This window comes from Calidris pugnax, unplaced genomic scaffold, assembly GCF_001431845.1.
Source record: "Calidris pugnax isolate Ruff unplaced genomic scaffold, ASM143184v1 scaffold518, whole genome shotgun sequence".
Lineage (NCBI taxonomy): Eukaryota > Metazoa > Chordata > Aves > Charadriiformes > Scolopacidae > Calidris > Calidris pugnax.
The window spans coordinates 433,288-456,103 of NW_015091362.1; the positions used below are offsets into that span (position 1 = coordinate 433,288).

The window sequence follows — 22,816 nt, forward strand, 5'->3', positions numbered from 1 at the left end:
ATTAAATATAAAAAAATTTAATAGATTTAAAAAAGCAAAAAAAAAAAAAAAAGCAGAGATCACAATCCAATAATGTATATAAACCAAGAAGGTCTTGTGATTAGGCAGAGATCCCATTTTCTCCTAATTTATGGACTCAAGCTCAAATGTTCTCCGTTCCCACGTTCAGTGAGGCTTTAATTCAGAGTAAGTAGTCAGAAAAGTTCCACATATGTGTAAATTTTACCTGCTGCATAAGATGGACCAAGACATTTAAAAATATATAGTTAGGAGTAGAGAACATATTTCATCATCAACTCTGACTGCATTACCCAATTTATATTTGTCTTCATATACTTGGCTTGCAAGTGCCTTCCCATAACAAGCACTACCACATCACGGCTGTTGAGAACCACCGTGTCTCTTGCTGACTATTTTAAAGAATGCATAACCCCGGTCACGTTGGAGGAAAGCTGCAGTCACATCCCCCAAGATGTGCCCATGGAGAGTCTTTGTTTAAGTTTCCCGAGTGCTTCTAAATTCATTTTCCATATCCATTATTATTACTGGCAAATATGTGACAGATGGTCATCACAGTGAAAACATTCATTTCCATTCGTATCCAGCTGCAATTCCACAATATGGACTCATGTACATTCATATAAATTAAATTTTCTGTATCTATGACTGAACTCAATTACCTATAATGACAGACAGAGCTGGGGGAGAGGGGGAAGGTTTAATCTTTGCAATATACAAATATAAAACTAATAAAGTTACTACATGTATAAGAAGGCTCTGTAACCTTAAGTTTCTGTACCTGGAGGATCTTGGCAAATATAGCAGGTATATTTCTCAGGTACATTATCTTCCAGTAAACCCATACAGACTCCATGCTGCCAGCACAGACACTCTTCACACTGTTTAAAGTCAAGAAGTGCACATCAACAGAAATGAAGCCTAAAGGAGTTTAATAAGATTATCTCAATTAAGAGACACATCATCTACATATTTTAAGACAAAAAGGTGTATTAATAATACCCACCCCCCTCTTCCAGCCACAAGCAAATACATTAAAGAATCAGACTACAATAAGCTTCGAAGCCTTCCCACACATTTTTCACATGGATTTCTAGAGAATGACACCAATAGCAAAGTAGAAGCAGAGATCCTGAGAAGTGCAAAAATGTTCCCTCTGGAGATGAAAATTTTCACAACATGCATGCACACATAATCAGGACAAAACAGTATGCAATCAAGCTTTCTTTAGCAAAATGTATCAATTTTTTCCAAATTAAAAGGTTTCCTCCTCAAATTGTTAATCACATTCAATTATAAAATCCAAGGGCTATTTATGTCACATAGGACTAGCCAATATTATGTTTTACTGATACTTGTATCTCTAACGTTTTATCTATTTCAAAGATAGCCCTACTAATATAAAACTAAAGTGCAGATGCAGTTGCACTAGCTCTAGAAACTTCTGACATCCTTCTAAGTGCAAGCAATCATACTAGCAAAGACTGAACAGAATTTGGCCCTAATTTCTTAACGCAGTTATGCTATTTAAAATGCAATCACCGTACTTAAAACCATAGAGTTTTACAGCAGGAAAAACTATATCCCCATGTTCTGTTTCAGGCACTTTCCCCACACATGCACTTTAACAACCAGACAAAACTGCAACTGTAGCCCAAACACCACTGAAACATAGGACAAGCCCCACAGAAGAATATTAAGACAATTCTGATTTGAAACTGTGGTGTCAGTTCAGAATTACTATTTTCACAACCAGTGAGGCAATAGATCATAGCCTTTATTTCTCAGAGCACAAGTCTAAAGCTCTATGCAGCCATCAATATTGGCAAAGGTTTTCAAAATGAGCTAACCCAAACACAAACAGCAACTGCAAGCAATCTCAGATGCTGCTCTTCACTGACCTACAAAGACGCCAACTTTATTAACATCTCATCTGTGTTGAACACCACTTACACCACTTTTATTAGCGCTCTTATTATCTGCTGCCTTTCCTCAAGCTAAGAGAGACAGAACAGGACCACCACCGTTTGAATTCATGGTTGTATTAAATGAGTGGTCTAGTGGAGGAAACAGAAGCTCTGGGAACAAAAAATGTAAAATGTTAGAGAAAGAGGTTTCTGAAAGCTGGGACTAAAAATGTTTTGCCTTACTAAGTGGGTAAACAGCCCTAAAGCGATAATTTTCAAAAAAGGCTGAGAGACATTTTCAAAAAAGGCTGAGAGACATTTTCAAAAAAGGCTGAGAGACATTTTCAAAAAAGGCTGAGAGACATTTTCAAAAAAGGCTGAGAGACATTTTCAAAAAAGGCTGAGAGACCATCCTCATTTTGCAAAGATGATTAGTAGGAGGCAGAAAAAGGTGTCCTAAAACAAAGAAGGCTGATTAAGAAAAACAGACTGTGTGCTAAAAATAAGAAGAGACCTCCTGGACCTACTTATGCTTGCATCCTATAAAACCATATGGCACAGAGCTACACTCAGTGAGTTTCAAGGCAAATTTCCTAGAACTCTAATGAAGCATCCCAACCTTTAAATTTTTTTTTTTATTTTACTCAATTGATATTCAAATATCTGCCCCATCAGGGTACAGGTCCTTCCTTTTATCTGCATGTTCTACTTCCCAGCTTGCCTGGCCAGGCTACAGGCCTTTGCTCTGGACACGCTACACAGAAACTACCCCGTGACCTGGCAGTAGCAGGGAGATTCAAAGCAAGCTAAATTAGAGATTTTGAAAAGAAAAAACGTGTAATTTTGCAATAATATTTAAATCAAAGTTCAAGTGCAAAGAAAATAACGGAACCCAATGGACACGTATTTAAAGCTGCTTTTCATCTACCAGAACAAAAATATCCCAAGTCCATTTACATTCACAAAAAGAAGGGACAACGACATTTCATCTGGACATTTTTGGGGCCAAGCGTTACCCTACTACAGGAGTGCTGTGCCTTTAGAAGCAGAACACGGCAATGCAGCTCAAAGCTACTGCTTTGCACAGGCTCCGTAAGTGAAATCTAGTAACCTCCTTGCAAAGTTAGAGAGACTGGAATGAAACGGCATTGACCAACAATATGATATTTTTTTATACTTTTTTCCAGTTTTAACTTCTACTAACTGAGTCAGGTACTTACTTTAAACGCAACCCCCTATTTCTATATCTTGCTGTAATGAATGGCACTCTTTATGCACAAATTGCTTGAGACAATTTAAGGCAAGTTCAAGATAAAGGAAGAGTTTTTTGCAAAATTTCTAAGCTAATGTCCAGGGATTTCCTGGCATCTTGAGTGCCACTCCAAATTGTATAATGGACAACCAGGGGATCAGGCCTAGTCAGCATGGGTTTATGAAAGGCAGGCCCTGCCTGACGAACCTGATCTCCTTCTATGACAAGATGACCCAGCTATTGGACCAGGGAAAGGCTGTGGATATTGTCTACCTAGACTTTTGAAAAGCATTTGACACTGTATCCGATAGAATTCTCATGGAAAAACTGGCTACTCATGGCCTGGATGAGCATATGATCTGCTGGATCAAGCACTGGCTGGGTGGCTGGCCCCAAGAGTGGTGCTCAATGGAGTTAAATCCTGCAGGTGGCCAGTCACAAGTGGTGTTCCGCAGGGCTCAGTGTTGGGACCATTTCTGTTTAACATCTTTATTGATGATCTTGGTAAGGACATAGAGTGTGTCATTAGTAAGTTTGCAGATGACACCAAGTATTGATCTGCATGAGGACAGGGAGGCTCTACAGAGAGACTTGAATAGATTGGATTGATGGGCCAATGTTAAGTGTACGAGCTTCCAGAAGGCCAAGTGCTAGGTCCTGCCCTTGGGCCACACCAACCCTCTGCATTGCTACAGCCTGGGGAAGTGTGGCTGGAGCTGCCCGGCAGAAAAGGACCTGGGGGTTCTCATTGACAAGCGGCTGAACATGAGCCAGCCGTGTGCCCAGGGGGGCAAGAAAGCCAATGGCATCCTGGCTTGGATTAGAAATAGTGTGAGCAGCAGAAGTCGGGAGGTGATTGTCCCCCTGTACTCAGCACTGGGGAGGCCACACCTGGAGTGTTGTGTCCAGTTTTGGGCACCTCAACACAAGCGAGATCTGGAGGTGCTGGAGCGAGTGCAGAGGAGGGCAATGAAGCTGCCCTGGAGGGCCTGGAGAACAAATCTTATGAAGGAGCTGGGGCTGTTTAGTTTGAGGAAGAGGAGGCTGAGGGGAGACCTCATCACTCTCTACAGCTCCTTGAAAGGACATTGTAGAGAGGTTGGTGCTGGTCTCTTCTCACAGGTAATTAATAATAGAACAAGAAGGAATGGCTTCAAGCTGCAACAGGGTAGGTTTAGACTGAATATGAGGAAACAATTCTTCACAGAAAGAGCGGTCAGACACTGGAATAGGCTGCCCAGGGAAGTGGTTGAGTCACCATCCTTGGACGAGTTTAAGAGTTGTTTAGAGATTGTGGTATTGGGGAATATGGTGTAGGGGAGAACTTTGTGGAGTGGGGTTGATTGTTGGACTCAGTGATCCCAGAGGTCTTTTCCAATCTGCATGGTTCTATGGAAGTTTTGGGGGTTTTATTATTAGCTCCAAGACCTAAATGGAACAATGGAGCTATGTAAGAGTTTCATTAAACCTTAATGGTCCCTGATCTTTCAGGAAAAATAAAGGTGCTGCTTGCATTTAAAATTAACATATTTTCCTCATTATTTCTAGATTTGGCACATGTCCAGAAATGAGTGCAGTTCAAAGAGAAAATTACTTACCATTCTCCCGTTTGTAAGAGGACACCATACAGTTATCCTGGGAGGAATGAATCTCCAGTCATGTGCACGGAAAAACTGCCCTGGCTCCTCATTTTGATCTCAAGTCAAGGCAGACTGGCACAAAGGCACAGGCTCAAGCAAGTACCCCAAGTGCCAGCATATTTCAGTCAGATCTCAGAGTAATAGGCAGGGGCAGAAAAAACATCCCAATGGAGACAAGTGCAAAGAATGATAATATTCTTCTAAAAACCCATACACTGCACAAAAATACGTATCTTCAGAAGAGAGGACAAGTCTAAATGTAAGTTCTCTAGAGCAGACACTTCCAAATTCGAGTTTCCAAGTGTCTGATTAAAGTCTGAGTAGGACACAGGGAAGAAGTCTTTCCTTCTTACAAAATCATGACAACTACACAGGTTTCTCACTCTATAAAGTCAATCTCAGCACCACACCTCTGAAAAGCTGAAAATAGGTTTTCCACATTGTAATTCTACAGTTGTATAACACAGCATCTTTGCTTTGTGTTAATGCCCTGTATGTAAAGAGCTAACTCAGGCATTTCTACATCAACAACAGAAGACCATACCATTCACAACATTTTCCCAAAAACCACAGGCTGAGAGAAAGGTGTGGGGAACAAAGCATTTGGTACCAAAGCATCTGCCTAACCTAGCCCACCCAAAATCATGTTACCAGCTCCTTGCTCCCCAATTCCTATTGCATCAATCCCCATAGCAAATGCAGGTACTCACCACACTGTCAATCTGCACTTCCTTTCCAGAGAGAATAACCTGCTCTCCTAGACAATAGTTACTATAATACAGCTGAAGTCTTTAAAATTTTTCAATACACTCAAAAAACTCAAAACTAGTTTAACCTAGAAAACTGATCTCAGAAGCAACCCACTAAAACTGACATGAAAGCTATCCATAGACCATGTCCTGAGCCAGCTGACAGTTCTCTGCACTCTGAGCCTACTTTTGCCAGAAATATATCTGTGTTTTTCACTGAGCCATCTCCTCAGAAGGCAGCCAGCCCCCTTTATTCCCAACCGCCAGACTCCTTTTCCTCTTATACACTCAGATGCTATTTATCTAATTTTTTCCACTGCCCATCACTGTGCCCTTTCCTACTAATGCACATAGTATCTTTTATACTGGGTTGTCAGGATCCAGCACTGACACAAAAGTGTGCGTCAAAATGAACTCAGCACGATGAGAAAGTGTTCTATCTTCCAGAGCAAATCTCCATAAAGCAGCATGGAACGCCAAAGAGAACTACACAGTGAAGTTAGCTCTTAAACTTGACAATTGAGGACAAAAATCAAACTCAGCTGTGTTAGCTAGCCCTAGTAACAATTTTTGAAGTTAGCTTTTTTTTTTGCGCTGAACATCAACAACCTGTTTCAACTGTTCTGCTGCAGAAGCCAAGAATTCTTCACATTACAAATTAAACAGCACACACCCCCTCTTCTCCTTAACAAGTATCTGCCTCCATTCAAGCAATAAAGTCCACCAAAAAACAATTAGCAGTTGTGAGGTAGTACAGATCAGCTTCTGTCCTTCCTCTTAGTTCCAAACAGCAAAAAAGAACTACAGTTCACAGTAACACGCCAGAAACCATCCCAGTAAGGGGTCCCATAAAGTGGGATTCAAACCTCCCAAAAATTAGCAACAGACTTCCCAGGAAAGCAAATTCAAAAGCTGCAGATAGGGGTGAGCTTTGTGTGCCAGAAAAATATTTGTGACTGCAGTGTCATGTCATATCTTTTCACAAATAAAACAACGTCCTCAAAAGAAGGCAATAATTACCTTAAAATTTGGAATGGCACAGCTGCAAAGCTATTCTACTTCACTTGGAACTGAGGTCCCACAACAAGCAAGAAGTTATCTAGATAGGAAGGATGGGTCTCCTAAAGAACAAAACAAAAACCCCCTAATTTCTTCAGAAGGACAACTATAAGAAGCTCGGGATCTCAGTTCAAGAGCATCATACACTTAAGCCCCTGCATATGCTTCTTTTAAGACTTAGGGGAATTACCAAAGGGAGCTCACGTAAGAGGCAGTGGCAAAATGAACTAGAGCAAAAAATGCAGAAGAAATTTTTATAAGTTTGACTTAACTCTTTGAAATGACAATGAACTGGGTGGAATGGCTCAGAGTAGCTATGTGGGGAATGGTTTCCTGGTAATTTACAAACATCTCAAAAAGCAGAAGTTCCAAAGAGGATTTTATCATCAGTTTAAGCGGGAGAGATAATGGACACTATCTAGCTGGAAAGTTTTCTGTAAAGTTGGTTTAACAAGAGCACCTATAAGAAGAATGGACAAATGGCCTTACGCTATTAGGAACTTTGAATTTAAAAACTAGATGAATGCAGCTGTCCTTCAAAACAGAAGACTCAAGTATTGATTTTTTTGTTCATCCTATCTAGCAGACTGTTTAAGGCAAGCTGCTTGCCAGGGCAGAGAAGTGGAAAAGTACCAGCATCTCTTATCAACATTCTGAACATGCTCAAAAATAAGGGGAAGCAAAAAACCCAGATAAAAAGCTCCTGATTTTGAATATGTATTCTCTAAAACTAGGAAGTGCTCTAATTTTTAGAAAAATGCAAATCTGCAAAAGACAAGCAAACCCTTAATGGCTTCTATAAAATTGTCCCTCTTCTCCCACTTTCCTTTGATTAAAAAAACCCAAACCATATCAAAAAGCAGTTTGCTACCTATCATAGCAGCTGCTCGCCCTGACAAGTTACCTGAAAAACAATTTATCATTTCAGAGGACAACAACAGTTCACTTCATGTACAGAAGGCAGCTGCGCGTATTTCTATAATAGCTTTTCTACTGACACCTTCCACTGCATTCACCCTCTACTTCATACCTGAATCATGAAGTCATTTTCTTCTTTTACTTCACAAACACACCGAACAATCTCAAAATCACTTTCTTCAACTTCTTCGTCAGGGTTCGTTATTACATCAACATCCTGACTGCAGTCATCATCACTCCAAAGCAAGCTGTCCATAGATGACTCACTCAGGGTGTCATCCTCTGTACAAGAAATAGTTAGATAAAATCCCAAGTGATTACAAAAAAGTCAAATAACTCTCAATATTTCATTCCACGTATGCAGACATACATTTTTAAAACCATGAGTTCACTGTGCAATTTAGGGAATATCCGATGTTACTATGCTATGTAGTGACCTTCACTAAACGGTTTGAGGGTTACTACTTAATGAAGTTTTATATTCTCATTAATGGCTCCTTCAAAATATTCCAGCTCCAAAATATTCCAGCAACATAACAGTGCCTCAAACCAAAGGCATAAAGTCTCTTTAGACAAGTAAGTATAATAAACAAAGCCAGATTATAAATTCAAATAGGATACATACTAGTTTTTGCAATTGGTATAATTGTGACTTGGTACTTTCAAGTGTAGAGCTCCCAAAAAGAGATAAGAGGGTTTTGTCTTACAAATCATTCCATCACACAAAGTAACGTCTCCATTACAGAAATATTCAGAGTCTAACACAGAATTTAATCCTGCTTCAGAAAAGATTATTTTCATTTAGTCTCCTGTCGAGGACACATGTATCAGTCCAGAGGCAGTGCACTGCCCCAGGTATTTTTTTAAGAATGCTCCCACACTACTTTAGAGACATTAATACGTCTCTATCAATCGATTAAAACTGCCAAGAAAAATTTTTGTCGAACAACATGCTAAATTGATATGCTTACCTCAATAATATTAATGCAATGTCTACAGCTTCCTTGGGGATAGAATGGGAGGGACAGAGGGAGAAGACAAGGATTTAAATTATCTGGGAAATACTCTAATGAGCTGGAGGAGAGTGGAAGGTAGAAGTTTAGTCACTCTTAAATAGACTGCGGTCTCTCACCTATACTGGGAAGAGCTATTTTGATCCCTCAGCCCCTGAAACGAGACTGTAGAAACAGAAGAACCAGTCTATGGTATAAACTGGATCTTTTGGAGAAACGTCTGTTCTCAAACGTAAGGGGCTTAGAACCCAATGCATTAATTAATTTTCACATTTGAAAGTTCTTCTCTACCTCTGAGATAGGACACACTTTCCTGAATTACTCTGGAAGCGACAGGCTAAGCTCACTGTGCTCTCATTCTACACAAAAGTTTTATTATTACTACATATATCTTATTTATCTGTGCATTGCTTTTATTGTTAGTACAAGTTCTGCAGATACAAAAAGCAGCAAAGCAATTGTGCAAAGGATGAAATAAATTCATCTCCAGTACTCTTCACCTCTTTTAACCTCTATGAGCTGATCAAGTCTGAGCCAAGTTACTAAACTGCCAGTATGTTCTATGGTCAATATACTGCAAAACTACAACTGATCAGACTTGCAGAACATGTTTTAAGACATTATCACCACCTGCACTTCAGTCATTTTTAATGTTCACTCTTTACCATATATAATGAAATTAACTGAAGTTAATTTTTACCTTTTACCTAATACCAAACAATAGCACAGTTGTGTAAAAAACCAAACAAATCCAATGGTCACCAACAGTGTATCTACACCATAAGGAATTTGAGGTTCCTGTACGTGATCAAGCTGTCATACATTTCCCATTACCTTCAAATTTGTGATCTTTAATAATAACCAAAAGATCAAAATATTTGTCTTCCTTTTTATTGTACCAGCTTGTGACAGTAAATAAGGACGGGCCAAGATACTAAAAATTATGAAAGCTGGAACACAGCAGCCACATTATGAGCTCTGCTTATGAAGTATTAAGAAGACGCTAATAAATAGCTACTCAAGAGCTTCTCATTATGAAGCTCAGAAAGTCATTATAACCATTTATCATACTGTATCTATGTAACTACATATAACCAAAATCAGTGGTCTCAAAACCCCCACACATACTGTATAAAATTTGCATATTTTTAACTCTGAATGGATTATTATTTTATAGAAACCTTTGGAAACATGAACAATTTAATTACTGAAGTCTGAGCATTGTTATTACAGAGTTAATAAAGTGCTGCAAAAAGGTACAAAATGAGTTTGAGCTCTGAAATACAGGGAACAGTCTTAAAGCTTCTGTGAAGGTAAAGTCAAAGCAAAAAGCAGCAACATCAAGCTCTGGCAAGTGAAATGGTTCAACTTCTTCAGGTAGGGCAAAAGAAAAAACACAGCCATGCATACGAACAGCCAGATTTACATCACGAATACTAGCATTAGGGTGTATTAGTGCAGCTCACACATTTACTGGTAATGAAAGACAGAATCAGCATGCCATAGAGGAGAGTCATCTTACCATTTGTTTTTGATTTTCCTCTGTGCTGTCCAGAATCTGAGCAGTGCAGCAATGTGCTTAGGTGGGCAGATGACTTAGTTGAAGACAGACATTTTGTGGCAATTGGTTTTTCAGGGGAAGTTTCCTGTGAAATATCTGTGTTTTCTTCACTGCCAGAGTATTCTGTAAAATTGTAAGAAATGTTATTATTAGAAATCTGTGATTAAGAGAAGTTGAAAGAAGAAAAAACCAGCACCACGCGTGCCCATAACTCAGAGACAGTTTCCACTTCAATATGCTGGGACTCTAGGACTCCACTATGCTGCTGCTGGAAGATTTGCAATCTAGAGGCAGTAAAGTTATCATCTGAACTAGGAAAATCTTATGCAGCTTAGTCATCCTTCACTGTTGACATAAGTTAGAAAGTCTGAGAAGACTGGTTACTTAAACCTAACTATTCTTCAGGGCAAGTATGTCTACAAATGCTGTTGCATTGCAGCACAAGCACTGCTAGCCAGAGACCTCTCCCTCACATCCCACTATCATTTGCATGGCTACACACATTCCCTCATCTCTAGAAGTGAGAAGAAAGCATCTCTAAGAGGAGAGTGTATGTATGGAACAGGATGCATGGGTGGGAAAAAAAGCCCCAATTAGGAACGTGTGGAGAAAACACCTAGAACAGTTCCTTCTGTGAAGTACCTATTTCTCCCCTCCTGAACTGTATATAAATCCAGGCGCTCTGCAGTTATAAGCAGTACCCTCCAATTTAAATCCCAAGAGTAGATAGACAAGCAGTTTGTGGGTACTACTTTGGCAACTATTGCCTAAATTGACAAATTCTACTTTGCATATTATCATTACATTTGAGGGCACCATATAGTCAGAAAATCACTAAAATTACTTGTTTGAATACAATTCTGAGTCAGTCTGCCTGTGGTTCTTTCTTGCCCTCTACTCTCTCATGACAGCTTGTCCTATTTCTTCATGGCAGCAAAAAAAAAAGGTATTTTTTTTTCCTCTGTCTCAGACACTCCCCCATAAGGAGCTCTAGTTTAACAAATCACGCATGCCAGATTGAAATTGCTGCATTAATGACCCTAGACATCCATCAATGGCAAAAAAAATAGCCACGCTTGGCCTGTAAACATTTCACTAGAGACATCTTTCAGAATCATCTGCTATTTTTAGAAGTAAAGAATCCAGTCACCCGTAACACCTGGGCCTACACAGGAAGTTCGAAGTGGGAAGTGGCCCGAGGAAAGCATTCCCAACCTCTGGAGATGAAATTACCAAAGACGACATGTTCCTACTACAACCCCATTAATGTATGTACAACAGCATGTTATGAGAGAGGGACATAGCATGAGCATAGACTTTAAACCAGGCTTTTACTTTATCTCCTCAGAAGATTTAACCTTTAAGAAAAAAGTTTAGGATGTGACAGGTTCACTAGAGCTCATAGTATGGGATCTCAGAGGCTGTGACAAAGTGAAGATGTAAGAAATACGGTTAACAGCAGAAAAAGAGGAAACATCAACATTTCCAAGCTTCATCATTCATACAAGAACCCTAAAACTAACTCATAACTGCGAACATCCAATACACAGAGTACTTGTAGCAAATCAAGGGGATCTGCACCCTCTTTAACTGGGTAAAACTTCAATACAAGTTAACTTGCTAATGAAAAGCCAGACTTAAAAGACTGACATATCCATTTTGTAGTTAGGTTTGTTCTGTGCCATTGCAAGCACTACTATAAGCTGTCATCCAGCATTAATGATGCACCTCAACCAGGAAATTATCTTGCCAATCATAATTTAATATTAACCACTTAATAAAATCAGAACTAAAAGATTAACGAAGAAAGCAACACCCACTGTTGAAGAGCGCACAAGTGGGTAATAGGCAAAACAAAATAATGAAGAAAAAAGAGCTTTACCACACTGAGTTCTCTTTTTCTTTTTTTTCTTTTTCTTTGACTTGGACCTTCCATAGTCTTTGGATTTTCTTTCTTTGTTTTTCTCACGTTCTTTAACAGCTGAAATTAGACAACATTCCATCTTAATTTTTAAGACATATACACACACTTATTCTACTTATTAATTTTCTTAAAGACCTCCATAATATTTTTGCACAGTAAGAGCCAGTTCACTGCAAAAAAAATACCAACAAAAAACCCAAGAAAACTTATTGGTAAGAATTCCCAGCTCTTGTAATCGCAATAGCCTGTTTTAAGTCCTAATGTGATTGTGCCATAACAAAATTACAATAGCATGTGGGAGAAATCAACTGTATGCCAATGCCCATTTACTACTTACCTGCTTCAGAGATTATTAAAAGAGAACACTGGGGGGATTTGTTATATCCATTTTCTAAATTACGATAATGGACATTTCAGTAGCACTGTGACAGAAGTCTGACAAAAACAAAATCACAACCCCCCCAAACTCTATCACTTCAGTCAAATACTTGTTTTCATTGAAAATGGAATAACAACTCCTTCAGTTGGCTTTAACTGCTATTCTCTCACCATCTGTTCTCCATCCTGTCTTTAAGGGAATAAAAACTCCACCATAATTTTTGAATGATTGGGTGGTATCAAGTCCATCCTCAAACTTTGCTTCCAGAGCACTTGCCATGAAGTATAACCCTGCTGCAAGGTAACGTGCACAAACCTTTGCTTTCCATATCCCAGCATGTGTTTACAACTCCTGTCTTTCAGATTTAGATCTCTGCAGCAGGATTTATGTATAGAGTTCCTTAAGTAAATTATCCTTACTCAATCAAGACTATAGGTGCAATCATAAAGTCTATCATGGAAGGATGCCTTGCGTCTCAAAAGGGCTTTGCTCTCAGAGCGCTTAGCTGATCAAGCCACTATTTCAATTTCTCACACCTATTTCAAGACACCTATTTCAATTTCTCGTTAAGATCAGATTAAGCACCTAAAGATACTCTACACTGTAAGAAATTTTCTCCTGCACAAAACATTTAAGCAGCCAAGGTGGTCTGTAACCACTCATGAAGCAAACCAGCAATACCAGCGTATTCCGTTAACCTCCTTCATACACGCAATAGTAAACGCCCCAGTTCACAATCCAAGGCTACATATTTATGGTACAAACAACTCAGTCTGAGAAACTGGAAATTTCAGTCATGTTTTACCAGCTGTGATGAGCATGCAGGAGACATGATCATTAGCTCCTCCTCATGAGAGTCTTCAGATCTGTCTCCCCATCCTTGAACATCTCCTGCTATTTTGCCACTTACGTTCCTCTTCTGGCATGTCATTAGTGATGGCTGCTAAAAGCGTGCATTGCCAGCAGCCGTGTTCACTGCGGACACAGACAGCAGCCTGCCATACCAGTTACATGTCCTCCAAAGGCAACATAAAAGACACACTTCATCCCCCCTCCATTACCATTTGTTGAGGGGGTTAAAAAAATTAAAAATAAAAAAAAGGAAAAAGAGGCTTATGTTTAAGACTCAGAACAGAGCTTCCAACTTCCTTCTTACTTTCCTTTGTCCTCACCATCTACTGCCCCAGTACCATTTCCTTCTGCCTGTGCGTATACAAGGATGCAAGTAAGTTTCGTCATTTTATTCTTCCAGAAGGACAAAGAGAGAATAACTGAGGTCAACACAGGTAGGAATATTTTACATCTTCTCATTTGGGGATTGAAATTTGTGTAGTCAGATTGTCTGATTTGTTTTAAAGATACTGAGAGCACAAACTATGCTACTTCAGTCACTGTCAACATATCCATGATAAACATGACAAAAAAATTTTCACTTTGTTCCATGCTTTTTCCCTTGAGCTTGCCAGTATGTCTTTTAAAAATCTGAAAAAATCAAAGTATTTGCAAATTTCTGTATACAGTTTTCTTGAATGCACACTTCAGTTAATGCAGGTTTTTCTTAAAAAAAAAACCCAACCCAAACCAAAACCATAAAGAATGAGTGTTATAAAAGAGACCTTCCAAAAGCCCCATACTGTCAAACTGCTGTCTCATGGTGTTTCCTGTAAGCACTCTGAAGTCTTGAAGTCTAATGAATTCTCACTGAAAAAAAGACAAGAGAAGGAGGCTGCCTAGGTTAGGAGCATCCTCATAGATTCACATGTTTAAAGAGCAAGGTAAACTTATATAACCCCTACCAACTCATCACAAAACAACTACATTTTTAAAAAGGATTTTGTGACAAAAGCATAAAAACAACTAAGCCCTCTGAATTTCCTTGAATCGCAGAGAGACTAATGAGAACCAACTCAGTCACATCCTCCACCACTACTGTGAAAGTCTTTATCTCTATATGCCATGCCCCCAAATGTCCCATGCGCAGCCCAACGATGGGACACGAACAGATCTCACTCAGACCTTCTGACAAGAGAAGGCAGCAAAGGACACCCAAGAATAAACAGAGGTGGTATGTTCTGACTGACTACTACAACCAACAGAACAATCCAGTGACAGGCAAGCAAGGTGATCTTCTCCAGACCATCTCCAGAGCAAAGAACACCTCTTACAGACAGAATAGTCTAAGCACAGATTTATTTTTTTGTGCTTTCCTCATCCCTGTGACTCAAATTCTGACCACGTATCTGAAGGAGAGTGGTGATAAAGGAAATCTAGAAGTATGCTGGAAATTATTTATATATATTAAAAAATATTTAAATATATGTATTATCTTTATATATGTGAGTATGTATACATACACTTCCCCTGCCCCCTTTATGGCTGTTACCCACGTATACTACAATAGATTACAGTATAAACAGGGTTTACAGGTTTACACTATACCACTGAACAGTCTGAGTTGAAGCTGTTGACCGATGTTTAGTAACAAGGAGTACCGATTACCAGAAGCAGTCAAATCCTCTTAAAAATGAAAAACATGCAAAAGAAAAAAGACTAGGTCATCCTGCCCTTGGTGGTCCACTCCCCCCACCCCCACACTTTTTTTTTTTCCTATTAAATTTAGGTATCTCAACAAGTTTAGGATTACTTAAAATATTTAATGCTTTGGACAACCAAGAGTTTTAACAGACATGTGTATCAAACAAGCAAAAAATAAGCAAGAATCTTTTCATTCCCTTGAATACCTCTGTACGTTTTACATCTCAAAAATATTACATATTGACTGGGAATAATAAACCCCAATGCATATACCAAGAAAACTCACAAAATTCCCTATATCGAATGTTCATTTGAAACTACTGCAAAGAAACAGTGAAAACTCACTGCTTACATTTTACATTGTACATTCATAAAAAATTAAGTTCTCTAAAAGAAGCTATACAGAATACTTTCTATCAATATTATCAGCTCCTTACAATGCTTAAAACTTTTCCAAGACTTTTTCAAGCTTAACTTTTTCACGTTAAACTAAAAAGGCGTACCATTTTCAACTCTCTTTTCTTGAGGCTTCCGCAGTGATCTCGCTATGTGGTTCTTGGTTTGTTCTCTAACAGAATGTCGGTGACTATTTAATGCACTTACAGGAGTTGAAGTTCTTCTCTTTTCTATTTTTTCACCTCTATGTGGGGTACTCCTTAGGGCTATGTGGAGAGGACCATCTACAAAGAGAATAAAGATGAAGTCCAAGCTTTAAATGTTTTTTAAAAAAATCTAAGTCTACATCACCAGTAGCAGTTCTGGTAGTCCACGTGGAGTGTTTCTGATCAGACACACTGCTCAACTCAAAATCCTAACAACTGGATCATGGAAAAGCTTTTAAACAGAAGCAGATTTAAATGCTAAAACTTGTAATGCTTTTTTTTTGGTGGTTTTTTTTTTCCCCAAAAAAGAAAAGAATAGATAGAAATGCCTTCCCCAAAGCTCTATTCTTCCAGAAATATTGTGGCTTTGAAGAAAGATGCACAGAGAAACAGTTCAGTTTGGCAGAGATACAAGTCAGGTAATTTTTATTGCCTTTGAGAGAAAAGGGCCCTGTTGATTTAATTAGAGGAACCAGTCTTGTTCTCAAAAGCGTGCTTTGCAATGAGGCATATAGAAATGGCAGAGAGAAGCTCTGCACATTTAAGGAAGAGCAGTTTTTAAATACATACGACAGAAACACGAGTATTTCAATTGAGAGCGAGATGCAAGAATTAAGGATCACTACCTAAAATTCATAAAACTCACGAGATGCAGACATGGCTTCATTCAAGATTCCATTTACTATTTAAGTCAAGTCAAACAGTTCTCATCTTCCTAAGTGCAGCTAGCAACTCCTACTGAAAGACTCCTGGACATGGAAAAAGAGAGGTGAAGCTGATAAAATCTAAGGCTGCGTGGCATGTAGGACAGCCACTGAACAAGACAAGTACATCGCCATTTTGGAGAATGACATCATGTATCTTGGTCAATGAGACCCAGCAGCCAAGATGACAGCTTGCTGACTTTCATCAAGAACGTCCAATTTTATCGTTGTAAGAGTCTCAGAAGTTCAGTGGACATTAAAGGCAATGTCCTCCTTGTCTGAAGACTTACATGCCAGCCAGATTTTCAGTTGGACGCCTATAACTAAATAATTGTGAGCAGTACCTGCAAATGACTGAAATGAAAACAGAAGGAAGAATGTCCAAGAGAGCTTAGGAGAAGAAATGGTATCAAGTACTCTGCCGTGACCAGCATTTCAAGTTGAAGCCATAACAAGGCACATTAAGACATGTTATTATGGAGCCTTCAGAATCAAATAGATCTCTTCAGGTAAAAGAAAGTCCAAGATCAGAAATCTGAAGGCCATGAGAGGACTTTTTCCATGGTCTTCTCACTCTGAAGTTGCATTAGAACTTAAAGAAAAAAAAAAAAACCACAATAGGAGCCATTCATAACTATTTCTGTAACCAAACGCTTACCTTCTAGTCACCTGCCATAGTGTTTCACAGCCACCAGACAGAAATTACACCAAACCCCAAATTTCTACACAAGACTGTCTCAAAGGTACCCTTTGTCCAGTCAGGCAGCTCACTGTTGCCTTTCCCTGGGTGCTTATTTACCTCAATAACTGTAAGACTGTAGAAAGTTGCATGTTTTGTCCACAAAGAATTATCAAATAGAAGATAGTCCTTGATAAGATACTGCAGTATGCAGAAATATCAAATCCAGAAAACACTCCTTGATAAGACACTGCAGCATATGCATGGCCTTCCATTTTCAACAGGACTAACTTCTCTTGCAGGAATAACTACAAAGAGAGAGGTTTTGGTTTTTTGGTTTGGGTTTTTTGTTTTAGGTTTTTGGGTTTGTTTTTTAAAACACAGGCCTATTTTTGTAGGAATTTTTGCTAACAGAATTCACTTATCTGAGGACTTCCATGATTAGTGGGTTGAACAAGACATCATCAGTTCACAGAGACAAAACGTAAATGGTAGCTGAAAATTATGATCTGTTTGGGAACACTAGAGTCCTAACAAACTCAGAAGTGCAAACTGTTTGTAGCAGTACACGGTGAGAAGTCATGTAAACAAGTCTTTCTTGAGCTTTCCCAATTGCCTGCCTTTCTGCATTAAGCTTCAAAAATATTTACAGAACACCACCTCAGGGAACCCCAAAATTACAATACAAAATCTATACAAACCAGACAACCTCTATTTAGCCTCTTAACTTTCTCCTCTCCCAGCAGCTCAACTCATTTTCAAGAATTAAGATTTGAAAAACCCCATGGCCACCTTGATCCTACCAGTCTTTCAAAGAGCACAAGGCATCTGGCGCTCCTGTTGGCTGAGATCTGTGTACACAGACTCTTGGTGGAACAAAACCGCATTACGAGTCCATTAGTTTTTTTAGCTTTGCAATATTGAAGTTTAAAGAGATTTTTGCCAAGAATATGTTGCATTTTTTATGATACGTTAATATATTTCTATAAGACTTTTCAGCCACCAGTAACACTGTCTTGGGGGAGTTCAAGGACACTGTCATACACTGGATGTATTTTTCTTCAAAACTGAAAAAAATACTTATCAACAAATATGTTAAGTTTTGAAACACCTTTTGTTCCTTTGACAGAAAAGTTTAGAGGGTCTGTGAGATCTTTGAGCACTGAAATATATTTTAGGAGTTGAGACTAAATTGGAGAAGATGACGAGATTAAAAAGCTGGAGAGTAATCCTAAACTTCTCCAAAAGTAAACGTTAAAACTTGTGCCATGAAGACCCAAACTTGTAAGCCTTCCGCATTTAGTATTCTGTTTCCTCTCAATACAGCATTTTCAAGTATAATTCAAACAGGCTAATTTATAAAGTTACTCCCAAAAGAACAAAGAACAATTACTTACCATAACCAACCACAACCAAGAACTTTTATTTAGGCAAACGCCTTTAAAACTTGCACATTCCCCAAGGTCAGACTTTCCCCATTAGCATCACCTACAGAGCGTGCCATGTGCTTTCATCCTCCTGACTCTCTGGGTGAACCTTCACTCTCCAGGAGGCTTCCAACTCCTCTGCCTCCTCCCAATAACCAGAACACCTGATTTTCAATTTCAAGAGAGGCCAACATGGAGCACACAAATACACCATATTTACATACCTTTACACCTTCAACTTTTGTTAGTGCTATAACTAGATTCTCTTGCAACTCACTTGTCCATGTAAGCCCTCCACTGAGAGCACCAGGCAACAAGACGACTGTACTGCAAGTCTGCAGTGAACATCAGGACTATGCTCACAGAGACTCCTATCAGGAAGCACATAGGAGACTCCTATACACTTTGTAAAGCCATCTATGCAGGTCCCATGAAGACACCTGCACTCGTCTTACAGAGATATCCTGAGGTGGGACACAGGTGGCACCTAAACTACAACTTCCACATATTCCTGATTAGGACCAATTAAAACAAAAATCAAAATAGATATTAGCATGCTTTAACACCTCTATGATGCAGAATATCATTAATCATCATCAGAATTATGATTCTCTACAATTAGACCACAAAAGCCCTCCTGACATCCAGGGCAGTGAACAGTTTCACTGTTCTTGGACAGGGATGTTGGAATTAAACTCCAGCAGATTAATTTCTAGCTCAGATGATGGTAAATACCACTAAGAGGAACAGGAGAAATGTTCATTAAAAACCAGAGATGACGAGGCTTACTGATTAACTGCCCACAGCCTTCTTCCACAGAGTTCTTCAGGCCTCTCTTCTCTAAACCTGGGAAAAGTACCCTCTTCCATAAAAACTGCTGACCCATAAGCAGTAAAGGATCTTAGGAACTATCAAATCCAGACGTGAAAAATGAAACCACCTCAGCCATGCAGAAACCACAGGGACAGAGACTTTCGAGAACTTATACCTCAGCATGTCAAGACTCAGTGCCAGACAAGGCAATAATTTCTGTCCAACGGAACACAAAGATGTTAATAATTCAGCCTTCACAGAAAGCAGAGACTGAATTCCCAGGTGTTGTGAATTAAACAATATTCACCATCCACAGCTGTGAGATCATTTGCTGATATTGTCAAGAACTGAAAGACCACATACCAACTATGACTCACAGCTGAAGTATTTCACACAGCCATCCTCCAAAAACTAATGCAGCATTCTCAAGAAAAGCCAAAGATGATCAGCAATTCTGCAGAATGCAGAGGGCATTAATGCAAATCTTCACTTACTCCAACAAGAAGCCTGTAGGTCACTGGAGCACATTCCACCACCTAGCAAAGGCATCCAGCAGCCAGTAATCAGGGGAAAAAGGAAACCCCCCCAAAGGATCACCCTGGAAACCCTAAGGCACATGCCAGAGGTTCACACAGTAACAGCTACCAGTTGACAACTGGATGCCTTAAATGTTCAAGCTGTAAAAGTGAGTTTAACAGCCTGTTACCTGCACAGTTGGATCCCATCACTAACCCCAGTAAACAGGAGAACCTTTTTTCTTTCGATGTATTCCTAGCATTAAGACAGCTACACATTAACATGACATCATGTAACTAACTCTGAATAGACAGAATTGCAAGGTCACGCATAAAAATTTAAACCTACCAAAATAAAATCCCATGCATATTGTTAAGTACCTTTTATGGAATCCTCAGCAGGGACAGATTTTTCTACAGTCTCTGAACTACAAATGGCAGGTCTGTTGCTTTCTTTTCGTTCTCACGACAAGGAGAACAGCAGAGAAAAGACTGGCAGCAACTTGCCCGACTGAGGCTACCATACCCACATACCCAAACTGCAGCCTAACACCGCACAGCATTTTTTCAGTCTCCAAACCAGGTTTAACTTCCATGAGAGCAACCTCCTCAGGGGAGCCAAACCATGTCCTAGGAGTGTAAGGGTATCAGCTGATGAAGTCCCCAGCAGCACAACAGTCATGCTAAGGGCAGTATCCAGCCTACTGTCCAGCACCACTAAGTGGTTATTAAGGGCATTAAGAGCACACCACCTACCTTAGTTAATGTTTTGATAGCATTTCCTTGCACGCACATACCAACTCACCCACTTGTTCATATCTAATGAGGTTCAAATTTCCTGACAAATCTTCAGTACTTTCAACTGTAGAGCCTCTTCAAGGTCTGAGGTGATGTACATCAGCTGTGAAGTCTGGCACAAGTTGACTTTCAGATTTCAGAAAAATTGTTCAACACAAGGACACAAACTAAATTTTGCTGAACCTCCATATGAAAAGATGTTACTAAAAACTGAAAGCCACCAATTCAGAAAGACTCAAATTCAAGAAAGTGATACACACTCCAGATGTCCAAATTCAAGCTGCAGGTACAAGAATGAAATGAAGCTATTCCATGTCTCATGCCTTTGGGGTGGTCTAGGTCAAGAAACAACAAGCTTTATTAAAGACAACCTTTTGCAGGCACTTCACATAAAATAACATGGACAGTTACATCTCAAAGAGAAAACTGACTGTGAGTAACTTCCCCTGAAGGTGTAAGTATTTGTAGGGTACAAGTCGCATTATGGGATGACATACTCCAACAGTAAACTAAGTGATCGTGCAAAGAAAGAGAAGGGACCATGAAGAAAAAAGCCTATCTTAAGGTTAGTGCATATGAAGATGGAATGTGGCTCTACTCCTTTTTTTATTACAGCAATCAACAAGTAACTTACTGCCAAAAAATTTAACAGATACTACCCCACGTTCAATTTCCACATGATAAATGTCATAGAACATGTCAATTCGAACTGTCAAAAACAAACGCAACTCTTTCCTGCAAAACAGACATTGAGAAGCCTATGCTTAAAAAGCTTGTTTTAAGCTTGTGCAATCCCAAATGTTTGTGCAAGTCTTGATTCTCCTCTTTAACAGAAGGGCTGCAAGTGGCTCTATAATACGCCTGCAGGGACACAATGCAACCTAAGAACTGGGGGCAGAAATACCTGCTTCTCCTATATGACAGGAGGACACAAAATCAACTGCCTTATTCTCTTATAAGGATGATTCTTTCAGTTAAGACCAAATAGCAGCAATACTCATGAAGGTAAGTATTATAACATGGGGCTGGGGGAGGAGTTGTTTCATCATAAGAATCTAATATTTCCTGATACATTAAAGAGAAGCATTGCCTGAACGCCAGTAGCCATCTAAGCCTGTGTCATTCTGTTTAGAGCAGTAAGGCATACCTAGAAAACAAGCTAGGCAATGGTACTTCCTTCCCCTCTGTTCAACAAAGAGTCACTACAGAAATTAGAGATCTGACAAATCTCCCACCGCAAAGGTAAGATCCTTCTTAGGAAAAAGGCAGAGATGGGACAAATCAGTTCCACATCAACCTTTCCAGCTCACTCAAGTGCTAAAGCCAAGGCCGAGTGACACACTTTACATTTCAGATGTTGAAATTTCAGAGAGTCTCCACTTAAATGTCAAAGAGACAGCCTGTAAATTTCCTGACGAGAGGGAGAAGGCCCTCCGACTCTTCAATGGGACACCTCAAACACTCACAAGGAAATAAATAATGCAGTTAGATAATGCAGAAGAACTGATAAGACCCACAGGCCCCAGAGAAGTAGTGGGAGCACTGTCTTGTGGAGAAAAGCTGCCACTCATGTGGTGAGCTTGCTGGTTCTCTGTTCTCGAGGCCTTGTGTCTGACAAGCGACCTTTGCTTCATTATCCACAAAACGCATATGAAAGTGCACACCCTGCATATGCTAATAAAGATTATAGAGAAAATGCCAAACATATACAAATATGGCACTCATTTCTCCACTCAAATCATGCTACACATCACCTGAGAGAAGGGATAAACCTGAGATGATGCTGTCCTTGGCAAAGGGGTGTGGATGAGGCTAATTCAGCAAACAGAAAAGGAGGAAACAAGAGCCTCTAGAAGATGATTGTGCCTGTGAAGATTTTTCCCAAGAAAGAAGATTATGCCTGGGAAGATTCCCTGAAAAAAAACCACTGGAATCAGGACTGGTAATCTCTTTATCTCTGTTTCTCTGTCTTTCCTTTGTCTATCCCTGGGTTTCTTTTTTCTTTAGAGTTGCTAAGTAACACCCTTAAGTCTTTGTGTAAGTAACATGCTCAGTAACACAATGCATACCTTACCACTTGCCATGATTTGTTATATATCTAACCAATTATCACAGACTTGTTAAGACCTATACTAATCATAAACCACTGGAATCAGGACTGGTAATCTCTTTATCTCTGTTTCTCTGTCTTTCCTTTGTCTATCCCTGGGTTTCTTTTTTCTTTAGAGTTGCTAAGTAACACCCTTAAGTCTTTGTGTAAGTAACATGCTCAGTAACACAATGCATACCTTACCACTTGCCATGATTTGTTATATATCTAACC

The 22,816-nt window shown here is 39.4% G+C and overlaps 1 protein-coding gene across 5 annotated transcripts in view; it reads right to left on the reverse strand.

Moving 5' to 3' along the window:
- The window catches only part of PHF20 (PHD finger protein 20), a 77,934-nt gene that overhangs the window by 12,150 nt on the left and 42,968 nt on the right, over positions 1-22,816 (reverse strand). For 4 of the 5 annotated variants that reach the window (XM_014961171.1, XM_014961172.1, XM_014961169.1 and 1 more), the window contains 5 exons: positions 15,459-15,635; positions 12,000-12,098; positions 10,079-10,240; positions 7,656-7,825; positions 800-899 (listed from right to left, as the gene is read on the reverse strand). In XM_014961171.1, the coding sequence (XP_014816657.1) occupies positions 800-899; positions 7,656-7,825; positions 10,079-10,240; positions 12,000-12,098; positions 15,459-15,635 (708 nt within the window). The remainder of the gene's footprint in view (positions 1-799; positions 900-7,655; positions 7,826-10,078; positions 10,241-11,999; positions 12,099-15,458; positions 15,636-22,816) is intronic. The other variant, XM_014961173.1, reaches the window with a different exon arrangement.